Source organism: Manis javanica, chromosome 7 (assembly GCF_040802235.1).
Source record: "Manis javanica isolate MJ-LG chromosome 7, MJ_LKY, whole genome shotgun sequence".
NCBI lineage: Eukaryota > Metazoa > Chordata > Mammalia > Pholidota > Manidae > Manis > Manis javanica.
In genome coordinates, this window is record NC_133162.1 from 27,291,480 (window position 1) to 27,310,242 (window position 18,763).

The 18,763-nt window shown below is 43.9% G+C and overlaps 1 protein-coding gene across 1 annotated transcript; it reads right to left on the bottom strand.

The window, feature by feature from the left end:
* Positions 1-846: 846 nt before the first annotated feature.
* Positions 847-14,496, bottom strand: HIF1AN (hypoxia inducible factor 1 subunit alpha inhibitor). The gene is made up of 8 exons (XM_017680255.3): positions 14,298-14,496; positions 13,794-14,044; positions 11,133-11,281; positions 9,007-9,152; positions 8,054-8,160; positions 7,572-7,635; positions 7,232-7,342; positions 847-6,399 (listed from the first exon to the last, which is right to left on the bottom strand). The coding sequence occupies exons 1-8, from the start codon at positions 14,472-14,474 to the stop codon at positions 6,355-6,357; spliced, it is 1,050 nt and encodes a 349-aa protein (XP_017535744.2). The 5' UTR covers positions 14,475-14,496; the 3' UTR covers positions 847-6,354.
* Between the last annotated feature and the right edge of the window lie 4,267 nt (positions 14,497-18,763).

An 18,763-nucleotide genomic window follows, 5' to 3' on the forward strand; every position in this document is an offset into this window, starting at 1 on the left:
GACTCTTCCTATTAGTGATTGACAAAACCCTTAAACATGCAGGAGCAGAGTATTTGTTTGGGGACTGGGAGAGAAGCCAGAGAAACTTACGCCTTTTTCTGCTCCCCAACCCTGGGTGTGTTCCAGATACCAGTTCAGACTATGGTAATTCCTACAGGAAGCCCACTATGAATGCCCAAGCTTCTCCTCTGTGTACCCGATAATGCTGTTGCCTGCTTGTCATCCAAACAGAACTGACAGCACATGCATGGGGACTAGCACAGGTCTGGAACAGAAATGCTCCAGGGCACTCCACAAATGAATCCATCTTCTATTTTCTGAATGCCCCTCTGTCTTGAAACAATCTTAACACACATATAACTGAAACCCATTGAAGGGCATGGAATAAAACTGAACTGAGGGGGCCTGATTTGACTGCCAGTGTCTCAGTGTGAGGTTGCTGACAGCTTCTCTGAGCCTTCCCTTTGGCCCCAGAATATTTTGCTGTGTTTTATCCAGTTTGCTTAAAACCTATTCACTCAGTCATTGAGGACTCCATTCAGCTGTCCTCACCCCTTACAGTGTAAGGAGAGCTCATACCTGAAAGCTTCTCACTGCAGCCCTGGGCTGGTATAGAAAGTGGTAAACTCTGGCTCTCCAGGCAGAAGACATCAGACTCTTCCCATTTCCCTCTCTCTAGAGCAGGTTTAGGTACCAAGGCTCTTCTGCCCCCAACTCAATATGGGTTTCTCCAGGGTATTTTTCTGGTTCCTCCCTATGCTTTTCTACAGAGGAATCGCTGAAATGTTTAAAAAATCACTGAAATCAAGTTTCTGAATAATTCACATAATAAATGTAACCACCACCACCACGACAACCATTTATTAAGTGCTTGCCAGGCACTGTGCTAAAGCTTTACAAACAGTGTTTCAGTTAATCCAACAACCCTGAGGTAGATATTTTCAACCCTCCTTCCCCCTGACACATATAGAGTTGAGGAAACTGTGGCTCAGAGAGGTTAAGTCAATCAACAAGATCAAACCCAACTAGTAAGTAGCAAAGCTAGAAATCTGAATCAAAGACATCTGACTCCAAAACCCATGCTTTTAAAATACTATGCTGGATTCTCACTGGAAGTTAAAGGATACAAACTATTGTATCCTTCCCAAAGGATCCTAAAGGATCCTTCCCAAAATATTACCTGAAGGCGCAGATTACAGGTGGGGAAGGTGAAACCATTAAGACTTCTTTAATCAGCTGTTGTACTTAAACACTGGAAGAAGTGAGGCCAAGTCGAGGTATAAGCTGACCACTGGGTCCCTCTCCCTTTCCAACCCAAATTCTAGGTCCTTTCTAAGACTTCCACTCCTGACCTGACTATTCAATATGCTGTTTCCCTTCCAGCAATTGCTGAAACAGGGGTCAGCCAAACTTGGTGATTTGGAGCATCATCAGAGGCACCTGAGAGAAATTAGGAGGCATTCATAAAATGCCTACCTGACCTGAAGTGTTGGACCTTAAAGGCACACAGACGCATTTAGATGGAAACACAAACTTGTTTTTCCACCCTGGCTTGCCTGGCCCCACTCCTAGAAGTTTCCTGCCCAATTCCCCTTTACTGGTTCTCCACTGTCCACAACTTTCTAGGTACCCACCCTTCACCCATCTCTGGAGGCCTCATGAGTCATAGGCTCCTGGGTCTCAAGGCTACCAGTGTCTAAGGCTTTGTGCCCCCAGAAATGCATCAAAAGTGATCAGCAGGGTTCCACTGAGGATCCCAAGATGTATGAGGTTTAAACAGGGTTGGCTGAAAACTAGCGGAAAGGGCCTCCAGTATTAGAAAAACCAAACCAGGATGAACAGAATTGACAAAAGAATGGCAAGACAACAGAGCACAGAACTGGATTAACCTTGGTAGACACACATTCTATCCCAAGTCAGAAAAGGATGTCTCAAAAATAAACAGGGATGACCCCAGGGAGAGGGAGCCTGAAGAAAGTCTATCCAAACACTTGCAGCTACAGAGCTTCTAAGGAAAGGGCAACTGTTTAGGAAAAAGGCCCTTGGTGAAGGGCTACTGGAGTGTGTGCAGGGGGAGGCCGAGCAGAGGCAATGGGGGAGCTCTGGAAAGGGAAACTGAAGCATCTCTTTAGAGCAGGCAATTTGGGGAAGATATCGAGAAGTAGGCAGGGACTGGAGGACAGCACTGGAGGGCCCAGAGAAAGGGAAAGGACATGGTCTGAAAGGCCAGGGCCTCTGGAACCCCACAAGCCACTTCTAGGTGCATCCCAGTATCCACCCTGTTTGGTGGAACTGGTCAGAGGGATACTCCTTGCAGTCCTACTGAACTCTGCCCCAGGTGTTCTGAAGGCTAGAAAACCCAGAGGTAGGGAAATTCACCAAGGAGAGACACACCTCTGTGAGCAGCTCATATTCTGAGAGGAGGCAAAGTATCACCACACCGCCACCCCAGCCCCCAATCCTTGAGGGAGCCTCTGATCTAAGGAACCCACCACATACAAGTCACCAAACTGAGGAACCAACACCAACAGGTATAAATACTATCTTTGAGGTCTGAAGAGGAGAGATGAGAGGTGAGTTAACACAGAGATGGGACAATCCAAGTTGGGATTCTCCACACCTTTAAGATTCAGCCTGTTAGTTAATCTCATCACCTGCTCACACATCTGGGCAGGGGCCTGTGTCCTCCACATAACAGGTGCACTGACATGGGGGAAAATAAACGTTGCTGGAAGGCCGAGAGTGAAGAGTCCTTCCCTGGGGAGCCCAGGGGCCTGGAGGAGCCTGGAAGTTGAGCTTTGCCCCACTGATCTTCCTCAACGGTCTCTAGTTCTGTCCTCAGATTACACACACCTTCGCAACCTGGTTTGGTTTCCTCTGTAACAACGCACAGGTTCCTGGAGGGTAAAGACTAGGTTTTCTCCACACCCTGTAGTGTTGGAATGTAACAAATACTTACAAATTGTTACAGGTGCGGTATCTTAAGTGATTACAAAAATTTTTCCACAAACAGTAAACACATCAAACTATTCTGTGCCCTATCGCTTGTACTTGACACCCATCTCTCTCCCTTGGCTCATGCCTGTAGATACTGTACCCACCTCAGGCTAGGAACTGCACCCACCTAACCTTTGTTAAAAAATACCAGCTAAGCCCATGGGAACAATGAAAGGGTACTGGTCCAAGAGTCTCTGTGCAGGGCCAGAGGGAGGGTCTTCCCTCACCAGGCTGGTGCATTGATAAGGATCCTTCCCCTCTCTGTCGCCTAACAGATTCAGATTAATGACCGCTCATTCCTAATTGTCAAATTTCTTTTCCTTCATCCTGTGTCTAATCACCAGTGACAGAAACCATTACGCAAATGAGAGCAGACGACTTCCCCCAACTGTTCACGTTGGTAAAAACCTTGTAATTTAGAGCTCTGATTTGTAGGGGAAGCTGGTCTCCCCCAGGCATCCTGGGCATCTGCTCAACTGATGCCCAGAACAGCCCCTCCTCCATCCCCCAAAGTTCAACCCCCCAACAAATATTTGACTTCACAAAAAAGGGATTTCCTCTGTACCTGCTGGTGTCAAATGGTATTTTGTAATATGGCTAACCTCTACAGAGACCCAAAATCCCACCTTCCCTTGGTGTGTCTGCCACCACACTGCCTGTTAGGAAAGGGGTAAGCAAAAGATCATAAAGTTTCCTCCGCCATGCAGAGTCTGAGCATGAACAGCTCTAACCTAGGTAAGCTAAGGGAAGTGGCTCAATCTCTTCTTTGGGAGAAAAGGAGGCAGAACACGAGTTGAGGTTCTAAGTGATCATCTAGGCCTAGATCTTCAATTCTAGAGATTCAAGTGTGCTGGGAGAAGTTATAGGACCCATTTAACACAAGAGTAATGCAATGGGATCTAGAACTGTTTCCCCGCAGCTCTTTTCAGCCATCTTAACTCTGAATATGGCTCCTGGCAATTTTCTCAAGATTTCTTTAGTTGGAGCCCAGAAGAGCTTTCACCTGAGCTGTATCTTCTGCACCCTCCTGGGCTAAGTTTGCCTGCACCAGACATTGCCCAGTGGGGTGAGATGAGGATGGCCTGTAGTACAAGGGAGAAGGTAAGGGAGGAGAATCAACATAGTTTGGTGGGAAAGGAACAACAGGAGGGTTGCAACCAAGCAGCACAACGTTAGAATCCTGTCTGCCTCTAATCCATTAAACCTCTCTGAGTCCATTTCTTCAGCTGTAAAATGAGAATACCTACCTTGCAGGGTAGTAAGGAGCAAAGATAAAAGCAATAGGCACATATATTAGGTGTCTCATAATCAGGGGTCACTATTACATTACCCAAGGATCGGGACCAATTCTTTGAAAGTCCCTCCCCCTCAGTCACCCTAGGTCTGACCTATGTCAGCACAGCACCCAGCAAAGACCAGCTGAGTGGCACATGCCTCCCTGTCGCACAACACCCACAGGTTTGAGGACTGAATGGGGAATGCAGCAGACCTGCTGAGAATGAAAATAATCTGCTATCTTCCGAAGTGTGATTGCTATCAGCAGTCTGCCTTGTTTTCTTTGCTGTGCTCCTCTTTCCCAAAAGGGGTGGAGGGATGGAGATTACTGCAATCACATTTTCCAGCATTGGCTATATTTGAAAGATCTACACTTGAGAAGGTACCATGTTTGCACACCCACACTGCATCAGAGAACCCCAGAATAGGGTAAACAAACACCCCTCCCGACAACACACACAGGTGCACATACATACATACACATCTCCCCAGTCCATCAGTACGCTTAACTGTAAACTGAGCTTCGGGGGTTAAGAGCCATACCTCAGACACTGGAAGTAAACCTTTGGCCAAAAAAAAAAAATTAGAGACTTCTAACTCCTTTTTCCATCAAGAGAGAAGGGGCATGGAGACGGGAGTGGAGGTGAGAAGACACAGGGCCACCACACTACCCAATTCCAGGGGCCCTTCCACTGAACAAATGTAACAGCCCTTCAAGTTGTGCAGTGCACAGCTGCCCAGCTGTAAGCTGCAGCCCTGAGAGGGTTTCCCATGAGTAGCTATGAACAAAAAAGCAAATTCCTCTTCCACGCTCCATCAGTTGTCCTGACTTTTGAGGGTGGTTGTGGAATATTACAGTGGGGTCTGGTAGAGGCGCTGGCTTTAGGAGGCAAGGATACATTTTTGCCCTTGCCCTGAGGTGGATGGCAGGTGGTGAGTTAGCTGCCTAAGCTTGACCCCATTTCATCTACTCAGCCAGGAAATTCTGTAGAAGTAGAGGATGTGGCCTGGGCAGGGAGAGTCATAGGACCTGGAGGCTCTAGCCAGTCAGCCTCAGGCAGATGGCAGGGAGACCTGTTACCCAGTAGCTAAAATGGAGTTTAAAAGCTTCAGGGAAGGTCAGGCAGTACTTCCCTGGGGCTCCCACTGTTATGTCCCACTGGACAAGGTCAAGCAGTAAAGAAACTTAAGTAGAGAGGCAGGCCAGTGTGGACACATACACACGTATGCACACACACAATCACAGGAGCTTGTACCCCTAGAACCTAGGAGAGCCACTGCTAGGACTCACCTTAGTACCCAGCACAGGGAGCAAGAGCTGGTGATGAAAGAGAGAAGCTGTGTCTGTAATTTGGAACTTATGCACAACCCTTGGTTTGTATGTCCCAAGGCTCCTTTCTGTATATGGCTTGAGCTTGCAGGTCCAAGTTGGAACCCTGTTTAACGCTCTCTCACAGGAAGGCTATCTGAGCTCTAAAAGGCAAACCTCCCTCTCACTCCTCATACTGGAGTCCCAGTAGCCATTCCCCCCTAGAGCCTAACTCTGTGAAAACTGGGAGGAAGCAGACTGACCTAATGGTCAGTGTAGCTCTGGCCCTGCAGCCCAGATAGAATGGGCATCCAAGAGCATCTCCCCTCTCTCAGGCTGAGGCACTGAGGGTGCAGGAGACAGGACTGGGAGCCAGGCACGGCATCCTGACCCAGGAAGAGGGAGCAAGGAACTGGTACATATATGCATGTGCCTGAACACACACGCACACACATCCCGAGGCTGACAGACTTGACACACACAGACGTGATGACAACCAGAAGCTGGGACTCCACACACTGAATGCAGGACTTTAGGGAGGGCAGGGGAGGAAGGTGCTGGGGCACAGAGGCAAGGGGAAGAAGTCCCTCCAAATGGGAGCAGAGTGCCAACCACTGTGCCTTGCCCCAAACACCTGCCTCCAGGGCCATGGCAAGAGTCCAGTCCATTAAGTGCAGCGTGCAGTACTAGCGCTTGGAGTCTCCTGTCCTCATCAATGAAGCGGTGTGGACGGGCTAGCAGTCGCCTGGCAGGAGGCCTCGACTCCTGGCAGGCTAGTTGTATCGGCCCTTGATCATTGTGTTCAACAAGGGCCCCACCTGTGAAGAGACATGAGGAGCCGGTCAGAAGTGCCTATCCCTTAACCCTGGAGCCAGACATCTTATGTGTGGAGACATTCAATGTCCAGCCGAGGGAGGGAACAAGGCTTTCATTCAATCTTGTAAACCCTCTGGCCATCTCCCTTCCTGGAGGTCAACCTGAATTCTGGGGTATGGCCTCTCCTCTGGGTCCATCTTCTATTATCTTCCCTCTTACAGTACCCTCTACTACAAGCAGCACCAGAGAGGTCGGGAGAGCTAAAAATCCTCTAACACCCCAGAGTCTCTGCATGTTTCCTAAATGTGCCTGAAGAATGTTAAATACCTCCATATCCTGAAAAGGTCACCTGTAACTGGGGCTGGTGCCATCTCCCAATCCCACTAGTCCTTTGGATATTGAAGCTATCCACAGGAAGGAGGCAAGAGTATTACAAATACAAATCCCCCTGTGTACCCAATGAGCCACTGGCACACCTGACCAGAAGCAGATCTCAACATTACCTAGAGTGGCCTTAGCACAGCTGGGAGAGTGTGAGGAGATGCTTTACTGCTCACTTCCCACTCCAGAATCCCCTTAGGGGTCCCCAGCTGGCACACAAGCCCCACGGGGAACATTACCACTAGCATGGAACAGACTATATAAGTGATCTGCCAGTTAAGCCCAGCTCTCACCAGAAAACAAGGATTTTCTGAACATACCCATAACCTCTTTGGAAAGAGAGGACACTAGATACTGAAACAGGAGGAATGGAAAATGTGACACCGATCCTGCCTCTCCAAGGTCACTATGCCGGTTGAGCAATAGGAGTGCCATCTTGGGGCAGCCACATACCTCTTGTGGGTTCCCCAAGGCCTCTCCAAGCATCTTCTCAATGTTTCTCATTATGGCCACTTTCTGATGGGCTTTAAGAGGATATTCAATTCTCTTTGGGGTAGGGGCCCCCTGCAAAGGAAGCAGCAGCTCAGGAAATGCCTTTAGCAGCAGGCTTTTGTCACCCACTGTTCCTAGCACCATCCTCTCTTCTAAGAAACCCAGTTCAATCCCACCCCTCTTCATCTTCCCAGAGACCTGAGAATCACTTCCAGACATAGACCACTCCCAACTCTGCCCCCAAATAATTTATTACATCTACCACCCAAGTTCCATCTAGGGGAAAAAAACCCACATTCACCTTATACCAGAAGTTCACAGTGATGGTAATCCCCCCATTTAGTAATGACTCTATGTGATGCCACCTGCAAGAAAACAAACAGCTCCTGTTTGCCACCAATACTTTCTAAAGAGAGGAATGGAAAAAAAAGGTAAAGTCCAGCTAAGGTAAATAACCAAGACAGTATGTTTACCCTCATCCTTTCAAACACACCCCGGGACTGGAGGCAGTAGTGTTCAGTCTCCAAATACCAAAGAGCCCAGAACAGTTTTCCTAGCCTCAAGCCTCTGTGATCTCTCTGGACTTAAGAAACTTTCATCTTGTCCTAGAGATAGGGATGTCATTTCCCACATGTTCAGTGTGCTCACATCTGGACACACCAACCTTTCTGTAGATCACATAAGACCAATCCTGCCACAACTCGGAAGGGACACAGGTAAGGCTTCCCAGGAATGGGAAAGAAAGCTCCCAAGACTTCTTTTGGACTTTGGACCTCTCCTCACCAGTACATTGGGATGTAAAGAACATCACCAGGGCCAACCACTGTTTCGTAACCAACCACGTTCTGGAAATTAGGGAACCTCTCGTAGTCAGGATTGTCAAAGTCCACCTGAGAGGTTCAAGAGACAGAAAAAAAAAAATCAGTTAATCACCAAATCTTTATCAGTAGCTTCTATGTACCAGTTACTTTGATAGTCAAAAAAAAGATGGCTTACAAAAAAAGTCCTTAGAATTTATGTCTACTGGAAGATGGCACAACACACATTAAACATACACACTCTCTCAGAGAACAATGTAAGACAGGCCATGCTTGAATGTTAAGTGATAAAGAAAGCTAGGCCTCAGTGTTCCTGAGGTCAGAAGCCAATCATCATAATTTGCAGGCCAGAACACCTGCTCGTGGCCTACAGATTATGAAGAATTACAACTCATCCTTCACCCAAACCTTCAGAAACTTTTTCTCCCACACATATATTCTAACCAGCAAAGACTCCTACAGGAGGTGACTAGGCAGCTCTCTCCCCAAGAAAAGAGAGCACCTCTCTGGTTGGCTACCAAGTCAACCATATATATAACTTAGGTCCAGGAAAAAACATTAAGTGATATATTTATTTGCCCTTCCTATCAGAAAGAAGAGGCACCCACGACAAAAGAAAACAATTATTAAATCCAATGGAGACATACACACTTAGTTCCATGAACCTGTAATCCAATCAAACAGGGTAACCAGAGTCTTCCAGCAACAGACATGGGGTCCGTCCTCCAGAATTAGCTCTGTGGGGTTGCTTATAAACATCTGGGGACCACTACATGAATCTGGAATATGTAAGCTACGCTGTTAACTTATCCTCTGAGTTTGTTCAAACCTGGCATACCACCACAGCGGAGGGAAAAAGACAAGCCAACCTTGGATCCCAAAGGAATTATATACCCTCCTAAGGCCACACAAGCTCACCTGGCTCTGTCTGTCACATGGATGATGAACAGGATATGGGTAGAGGCACTCAAACTGATCCGGAGGGAATAAAATGCATCGCTTGTAGCCTTTTATCTGGGCAAAGAAGTTCTGCTGCTCATCATAGTGAGCAGGTGTCACATTTCCTGTAGGAAGAAAGATATTTCCTTAAACAGAGGAGGGGCTCTATTGTACAGGCTAGATCATATGGCCCAGTGCTGGAAAAACCCGGCCTGCCCTCTCAGCTATGGGTTCCAATTCAAAATTTCAGGCAGAATCAGGGTGACTACAATTACAACTTTCAGCAAATTAGGTGTTACCCTTTTAATGGGTAGTAAGTCTATCAACCATCACTGGCTAAGGATTCACCATCAAACGACAAAGTAGACTTTCTTAAATAATGGCTGCCACCTTTACTGGAAGCAATAGCATATCAAAATGCTCCAAGTCTGGCAAATGTAATATACTATATACAGCTGTACTAGTCTTGACTCTGCCAAGAATTCAAGGGCAGCAAGACAAGAGTTAGAAACAACTGTAATGACTGGTATCAATAATGTATGGATAAACTTTGGCAGAGTTCACCAGGCAGTCATTTTAAGTTGTATGAAAGTGTATTTGCTTTGGGTAGCTCTTCAGGTGCTCAGATTCTCAACCTTTGCTCCCACTTCAACACACTTGTGGGATGCAACACTTCTTAGAGCAACACTGATGCTGTTCATTCTCATGGAGGTAGGGAGAGCATATCAGATAACAGAAGAGCGTTATGTAATTTGAATGAAGCAAATTATTTAAAATGCTATCTTGAATTACTTCTGTCCTGTGTATGTATGCTCCATCTACTCTTTAAAATAACTGGGGCCAGGCTGTGTTTATCCTTTGCATAATCCTTGAGAACTGAAGGGCCCTCTGCAGGGCATGGAATTCAGAAAACATTTGCCAGGTCTGCCAGGGTGGGCTGAGACAGCTGCCTTCTTAAGTGCTGAGAGTCCATGTGCATTGTCAAAGGAGACTTGCTTTCTCATTTCTGCCCAAGGCATCTGCTTCCCTGTACTCTACTACAGGATAGGAAGACAACAGAAAAAGTCAAGTAACCAGAACTGGCTCTTGGCAGGTCAACCAAGAGTTGATTTCAAAGGGCAGGTTAAGGGTCAATCCATAAGCTACATTGTAGCAAACCTTTATTAATGCTGGCAGCAAAATATCCCAGTCTGAAGAAAGGACAATCGAAGGAGAAGAGACTTCAGAACCCAATAATGAATGACAATTAATAATTACTCGGCTTCCTCGCTCAACCCAATTTATTTAGCTACTATGGGCCTGGCACTGAGCTAGTGCTGGAAGTAAAAATAAGAATGGACAATGAGGGGGACATGGTGAGGGGGGGAGCCTAGTAAACATAATGTCCTTCATGTAATTGTAGATTAGTGATACCAAAAAAAAAAAAAAAAAAAAAAAGAATGGACAATGACCCTGGCTGGTAAATAACTCTCTCTTTCCCAATTGGAGTTTAAAGTTCTCCTTTTATTCAAAAGGAAAAAAAAGAACATATTCCCTTATCTGTCTGTATATGCATAAAATCCTGTAGCAAGATACAAAAGCAATTAACAATATGCAGTGCCTCCAGGGAGGGAAACTGGGAGACTGGGAAATAGGAGTGGAAGAGAGATTTATCAATACATACCTATCTATACCCTTTGAATATAATTCCATGAATGTTATTATGTACTCAAAAGAAAAGGTTCGATTTATACCAGAAAAATAAGTTTCCTTTTTCTATTGGGATAAAAATTCCTGAATACAGACATCCAATAGAGAATACCAGTATTTCACAGAGATTCCTAATATCTGAGTATACACACTTGCATGGCAACTGAAGAAGAGAAAAGGGAACTAAGTTTCTTTTCAGAGTGCATGAAACTAGCTTAAAGACAATATACATCTTCTCATTTGTCTTTATAGCTATTTGAAAGATACTATCACGTTCCTTTTACAGACGAGGAAGCTGAGGCTTAAGAAAGTTAAGTGACTTCTTCCAACTCATGAAGTGAATTAAGTGCTGGAGACGGATTAGAAATCAGGCTTGTACGGTTCCAAGCTATGCTGCTCTCCAGGAGATTTTTTACCTTCCATGCCGATGAGCAGCAGGTTGGATGTCAGCTGCCCCCAGCCACGCTTTCCCTGTTGCTTATTAATCCAGTTCCAGTTAAAACCCAAGAAGTCCATGACAATCTTCCTGCCCACGGTGTCATTGAGTGTTTGCTGCAGATACAACCTATGTTTCCCAAGAAGAAAATCCCATTAGTGTATGTACACATAGTCCCTTGGTATGGCCGCCCCACATCTGGAAATTCAAACCCAAACTGACACCAGGAGCATCCACAGAGAACAGCTCAAGTTATGTGAATCTTAATGAACATGGATTCTCACAAAACTGAATCCTTACCTATCCTTCTCTGAGCTCTGTTCAACATGAAACTTTTTAAAGGAGGATACTTAAATCTTTTCTGGGTCATAGCATGAATCACACACAGGAAGGTTCCTCATAAGAATGCACAGCCACACAGAACTTTCATACATTTTCAGAGATTCCTTGATGCCCAGCCATAGACCCTAGAATGAAGCAGCCTTCTTCAGAGCAGACTCTTAGGGCCTGACACATCTCCTCAGGCCCTCTACAGCCATTGTGGTAGATCGCATTATTGTTCACCAAGAGTTAGTTCCCTTCCTGTGGGAGAATTATTCTTCTGTACCCCTTGAAGCCAGGCTTATTTAACTTGCTTTAGACAGTGAAATGTCCACAGAACAACTTGTGTTGCTTCCAAACTGTAATTCTAAGTACAAGTACACACTACCACCACATCACTTTCCCTGTACCACAGCAACTGCAAAGTTTCAGAGAGTCCTTTTGGGGCAATCTGGGTCCCAACATGAAAAGAATGATGTAAGAGCAGAGCCTCCACATGGCCTGCGATGGATGTGTGGCATGAGTGAAAAATAAATCTATGTTGTTTTAAGTCGCTGAGCTCTGGCTTCAGCCTAGTTTATCTTGATTCAGCTGCCTCTCTGTAGCAACCTTCTACAGTTGAAGGAAGATACCTCATTTGGATTTCTGCAGGCTCAGGGCTCCTAACATACCCGAAGAAGGTCAGAAGTTACTTAAAGGATATGAAAACTCAAACACACCTGATCAAGCCCTACAAGAGATATTCTTAAAGGACCAAACCTGAAGGCAAGACATAGAAACAGCCCTGTCCAGTCCTGAGAAGTTACTTCAAAAGGCCCAAAGGCAGGCATCTCAGTACCCAGAATCATGATGTTTAAGGCACCATTAACTAGAAATCTTGACAACTGGACACACTAGCTATCTTTTTGGGGACAGAGAACCCTCAAAACTTGAATGCAACCTTTGGACTCTACTGAGAAATTATAATACACATTAACACAAAAATTTTGCAATTTACTTTGAAAGAAGCAGGAACACTCACCAAACATGAATCTAAACAATTCCTGTTATGTTCAAAAGAGCTCAAAGAGAATCTTGATATCCTTTACCCCAGAATTACAACACGTGTAATTACAAAGACAAGCTGCTTGGCGCTAAAGTCAGCTGGTAGGACAAAACTTGCACACAGGATATTTTCCTTGAATCACCCATAAAGTACAGACTACATTCATAGCTCTTCCTTAGTGAGGCAAAATGCTCTCATTATGGGAAGAAACTTAAGAGTGAGGAACCAAAGTATTCATGGGCCTTATTTCACGCTCATTCCAACACATATGTTAACTCAGTGGAATTACACTTAACCAGCACCATTAAATAGATCTGTCTCAATGTTGGGAGTCTGTGCGCACTTCCATGTGCATGCTATGTTAAATATGAGGAAATTATGACTGCTAAGTGTCAAGACGAAAAAAAAATGTATCTCAAACCTATGCACTCAACCATATACAGCTATAAGAAAGTCATGAAGAAAACTGAGGCAGGAGATAGTAGCCCAGGGCTGGGTACCAAATGTGAAATGTAGGTGGTCATACACCATGAAGTACTCAAAGAAAGCAATTCCCCAGAGGCAATGTTACAATGTGGGACAGAATGCTGTCTGGGACCTACAGAGGAGGCTGTTCTCCATAAATAGGGATAAAAGCAGAAAATAAGAATCCCGTGTGTCTTGTGTCTGCTATCACCAGAACAACGTGAAATATCTTCATTCCCACTCCCCAAAATCTAAGCTTCCCTAAGCAAGAGAATCCTGACATCCTTCACCCCAGAATCATAATAGTCTAAATAACTTTTCAGCTTGAACTGTCCCCAGCCAGCCTGATATTTTACGACAGAGGCTGCAAACTAGCAATCTCAGGGCTAAATCCAATGACAGATTTTTATACGAACCTCCACAGCATTTTTAAAAGCTTGAATTAACTTCCCATATTTAAAAGTCAAAAAGATTAAGTAAAAATCGTGATTTCTGGCTTCTCTTCAACAAAAATCAGATCTAGTATCCTGAAAACTGCACTCTAAAATGGAAACAAGAGTCAAGTAATGACTTCTCACTTTGAACAAGGCATATGCGTACAGCTTCATCCTAGTTTTTCACAACTGCATTCATTTTGTTTACCTACCTAACCCTTGTAGGCAACTGTAACTCTCACTTAATGAAAACGATAAGGCACTAAGCAGTGACAGTTCAAGTCTAATCATCCTCTTATCTCCATAGTCTCAAATAAACACAGGAAAAGAAAATGGATGCCCCATATTCAATGGAAAACCATGACTGGGAACTTACCTCTCTTCTCCTCCTTGCTGCTGTATACTCTGCAGTTTCTCAACAAACTCGTGAAATTTCATTTCTTCCCTGTTGGACCTTGGCTTAAAGTTCTGGAAATTAGTCATCTTCTTCTCATCATAGTACAAGAACTTGTGGGTGCTGGCACTGTACACAGAGAAGTCTCCGTTGCCAATATTCTCTTGCAGGTATTCAAGATCCCATTTCAGGGCAGGATACACAAGATTTGTATCGGTCAGCACCACAGGCTCCTAAGCGAAAACACCAGGTGAAAAAAACAAATGAAGTCATCCCAAGGATTCCAATTACTTTCCAACTTAATAATAATTCCTCCTGGGAACCAGCACATACCCCTTGAGTCCCATTCTTCCTCACATCCTTCTCCATCTCTCAGGCCCTATTCCAGAGCCCCATCAGTACCCCCACTTCTACCGCCATTCGCCTTTGACTTCTCCCAATCTGGTTCCTTCCCCCTCCCCCTTCAAACGCGGCACCGCCCCCTACCTCATTCTCTATAAGCTCCTCCGCCCGGGGGTCGCTCTGACTCAGACGCGGGATGGGACGAGTCGGGAAGCTATAACTGCGCAATTGGGACTCATCCCAAGAAGGGCCAAGGGCTTCAGCCTCTTCCCGGGGTTCTTCAGACCCCGAGGCCGCAGCCTCCGCAGCTGTCGCCGCCATCTCCGCCGCTAGGGACGGCCCCTACCGGAACCGGAAGCTCCGCCTAGTCGGAGAAACACAACGGGAACCATAGAGATGAGCAGCGAGAGAAAGTGGACCGGAGACACTAAGCACTCGATCTGAGAGAGCGCCTCCTAATGGTGACATGCAGATCTATACCCTGGGCTCGGCTCGTGAAAACCTGGGGCTGCCGTTTAATTCCACGGAATAGGGGTGATCACCTGGTTAGCCCATCCATGAAATATTATTGCTGCTTCAGTGTGCTCAGACCTACATAAGAGGCAAAGAAGGAGGCAAGTGAGGCATTGAACTTTACACTCATGAATGGGAGGGTAAGGAAACTGTTGACCTACCACTGGAAATCAGAAGGAAAAACGATTTCAGATTAACAGGTGTGGTGCTTGCTTCACGTTGCTCTGAAGGTCTAAGCAAAAGATATATGACAGTTGAATTCTTTTAAAATCAAAGATGATTTACTTTTGTTTAGCATCATTTGATTTTTCTGCCTGTGTCACCATCTCTCCTACTTGAAGATATTTTTGCAATGGAAACAAAGTTATTAGTGGCCAACCATAAGACTCCCCATTTCCAAACAACTTATATTGGTTATAAAAGGCCCAATTAACTCTATTGCTTACTTTAACAGTTCTTATGGCAGGCTGTGGGGGGTCAAATTCTAAGATGGATCAACGATTTTCATCTAATGATGTACATGCCCTATATAAATCTTTCCCTTTGAATAGCAGCAGGGTTTATGAATATGAAAGGGTATCATTCCTGTGATGAAGTTATGTTATGTGGTGAAAATGTAATTAAGGTCCCTAATCAGTTCACCTGAGTTAATCAAAAGGGAGATTTATCCTAGGTGAGTCTGAAATAATAACTTTAGCACTTTAAATATGGGTCTAGAAGGTCAGGGACAGAAGTCAAAAAGATGTAAGCCACAGAAGTTCTGTTGGCCTTGAAGGAGCAACCTTCTATGACAGAGAATGGTGGATAGGAGCTGAGAGAGGCTCCTGATTGATAGCCATCAAGAAAGCAGGGATCTTAGTCCTATAACTGCAAGGAACTGAACTCTGCCAACAATCACTAAGCTTGGAAAAGGGCACAGAGCCTCAAATGAGACAGCAGCCCCAACCAATACCTTGATTTCAGCCTCATGAGACCATGAGCTGAGACCCAGCTAACCTGTGCCTGGACTCATGACTCATGGGAAATGTGAGATAATTAATTGTTGTTGTTTTGGGCTGCTAAGTTTATGGTAATTTGTTATGCAGCAATAGATAATTAATACACTGGCTTAACTGTATAATTATGCTACATAGTAACTATGCTGCACCAAACTGATAGTGGGGTTACCTCTGTAGAGGGTTTGGGGATTGGGGAGGCAATCAGGCCTTTAGTTTTATTTGCAATGTTTGAATTTTTATAAGAATATATTAATATGTAACCCTTGGGAATTAAAAATACAGTAAAAAGATTCACATTACTAAAATTAGGAATGGAAGAAGGGACATTATTACTGACTTTGAAAAAATAAAAAGGGGTATAAGGGAATACTATACACAATTGCCTGCCAAAAAAATTAGATAACCTGGATGAAATGCAGAAATTCCTAGAAAGGGACAAGCTATCATAACTGATTTAAGAAGAAATAGAAAATCTGAATAGACATAATGAGTAAAGAGATTAAGTTAGGAATCAAAAACCACTCCACAAAGAAAAGCCCTGGACCAAATGGATTCACTGATGTATCATAAGAAACATTTAGAAAAGTATTAACACCAACCCTTCACAAGATCTTCCAAAACACAGAAGAAGGGGGAACACTTCCCAACTCATTCTATGAGGCCAAGATCACCCTGACACCAAAGTGAGATAAAGACATCACAAGAAAAATGAAGTACAGACCAATATCCTTTATGAATACAGATGCAAAAATCCTCAACAAAATACTAGCCAACCAAATCCAGAGCTATATAAAAAGGATTATACACTATGACCAAATAGAATTTATTCTAAGACTACAAGGTTGGTTCAACATCTGAAATTTTACCATATTAATAGGAGAAAAAAATAACAACATAATCATCTCAATAGATACAGAGAAAGCTTTGAACAACTCCAACACCTTTCAGGATAAAAATGGGGTCCCAGAGAAAATTACCAAAAAAGGGAAGAAAGGGAAAAAACAACCCACAGAATGGGAGAAAATATTTACAAATCATATATCTGATAAGGGACTTGTTTCTAGAATACATAGAGTTCTTACAACTCAACAATAAAAAGACAACTCTATTAAGAAACAGATGAAGGATTTGAATAGCCATTTCTCCATAGAAGATATATCATGGCCAACAAGTTCGTGAAAAATGCTCAACATCTTTAGTCATCAGGGTAATGCAAAACAAAACCACAATGAGATACCATTTTCACCCAGTAGGGTGGCTATAATAAAAAAGACAGATAATAACAAATGTTGGTGAGAATTTGGAGACATTGGACCCCTCATACACTGATAGTGGGAATATAAAATGGTGCAGCTTCTTTGCAAAACATGTGTAGTTCTGCAGAAAGTTAAAGTTACCCTATGAACCAGCAATTCTTTTACGAGGTGTATACCAAAAAAAATGAAAATATATGTCCATACAAAACCTGTATAAGAATGTTCATAGCAGCATTATTCATAATAGCTCCAAAGTAGAAATAACCCAAATGTCCATCAACTGATGAATGTATAAACAAAATGTTGTATGTCCATATAACGGAATATTATTTGGCCATGAAAAGAAATGAAGAACTGATATATCCTGTGACATGAAAACATTATGCTAAGTGAAATAAGTCAGCAGACCCAAATGGCCGCATGCTGTGTGACTCCATTTATATGAAATGTCCAGAATAGGCAAACCCTTAGAAGGCAGAAAATAAATTAGTTGTTGTCAGGGGTTGAAGGGTAGGGAGGATACATTAATAGGTAGATGGTGTCTTTTCTTTAAGTGAAATATAGTTTATATACAATATTATATTGGTTTCACCTATATAATATAGTGATTTGACAATTATATACATTACAAAATGTTCACCATGGTAAGTGTAGGTACCATCTGTCACCATACAAAGATTTTTACACCATATTACAATGTTATTGTCTACATTCGCTATGTCATACTTTTCATCCCAGTGACTGATTTATTTTATAATTGGAAGTTTGTATCTCTTTCTCCCCTTCACCTATTTCTCCTGTACCCCCATCCCCTTATGGGGTGTCTTTTGGGGGGGTGATGAAAATGTTTTAGAATTCAATAGTGGTGATAACTGCGCAGCTTTGTAAATATACAAAAATCACTTTATTGCCCACTTCAGATGAATTTTATGGTATGTCAATTATAGCTTAATAAAAAGAAGTAAATTAGACAACTCTGTTTCTGAACCGAAACTAGATCAGGGCTTGTTATTGAATGAATGCAGATACTGCCCAGTTATTCTGAATATCAACTAGTGACACTCATTTACAAGAGTGCAGGTTGCTGTGAACTAGTCTTCCCCAAAACGTATATACTTAATAGTGTATATCATTTTTTTTTTTGTTCTGGGATGTATTCGAGAATGATAGGTTCTGCTCCAAAAGAGTGAGCACCCTGAAAGTTGATGGATATCTGTGCATATATTACATAAATTGTGCAAATCCCTCTTGTGAAAATACTCGTATGCAAACACAACAATGTCCCCAATCTTCTGCTAAGCTAGTGTTTATTACAGCCCAGCTTGAAATATATTTATCCAAATCCTAGCAAATCTGAGGCGTTGGGCAGTCTCCAGAGAGCTGCTCCTGGTGCTGGGACCAGTTCTACATTTGTTGGACTGAGGTGACTGGGCCATTCAGATGTAAACGCGGATTGAACAGGAGGAGCTAATTCGGTGCCATTTGTGTGTTGCACTGTGCACCTCAGTGAAGGATGTCAACCACTTTTCAGAACAGAACGAGAACAAGCAAGACCAACAGCTTAATTTGATCACGTTTGGGGATGGAAAGGGCAAGTGCCAGCGAAGGAAGGCAAAGAGGCACGCAATAAGAGAAGAATTAAGGCAGGCTCATTTTACTTGTAATGCTTTTGGGGGAGACAGACCAGATTGGTCAGCTGTCCACCAGAAATGCTCAGGTTCTCAGTCCCCAGTATTCCTTGGTTACGTCTAAATCTGCTGACGGAGAAAAAGGACACAGTATGAAATATCAAAGCAGTAACCTGCTTGGTTTCTCTCCTTTCCGCTTTCCGTCGGTCTCTATC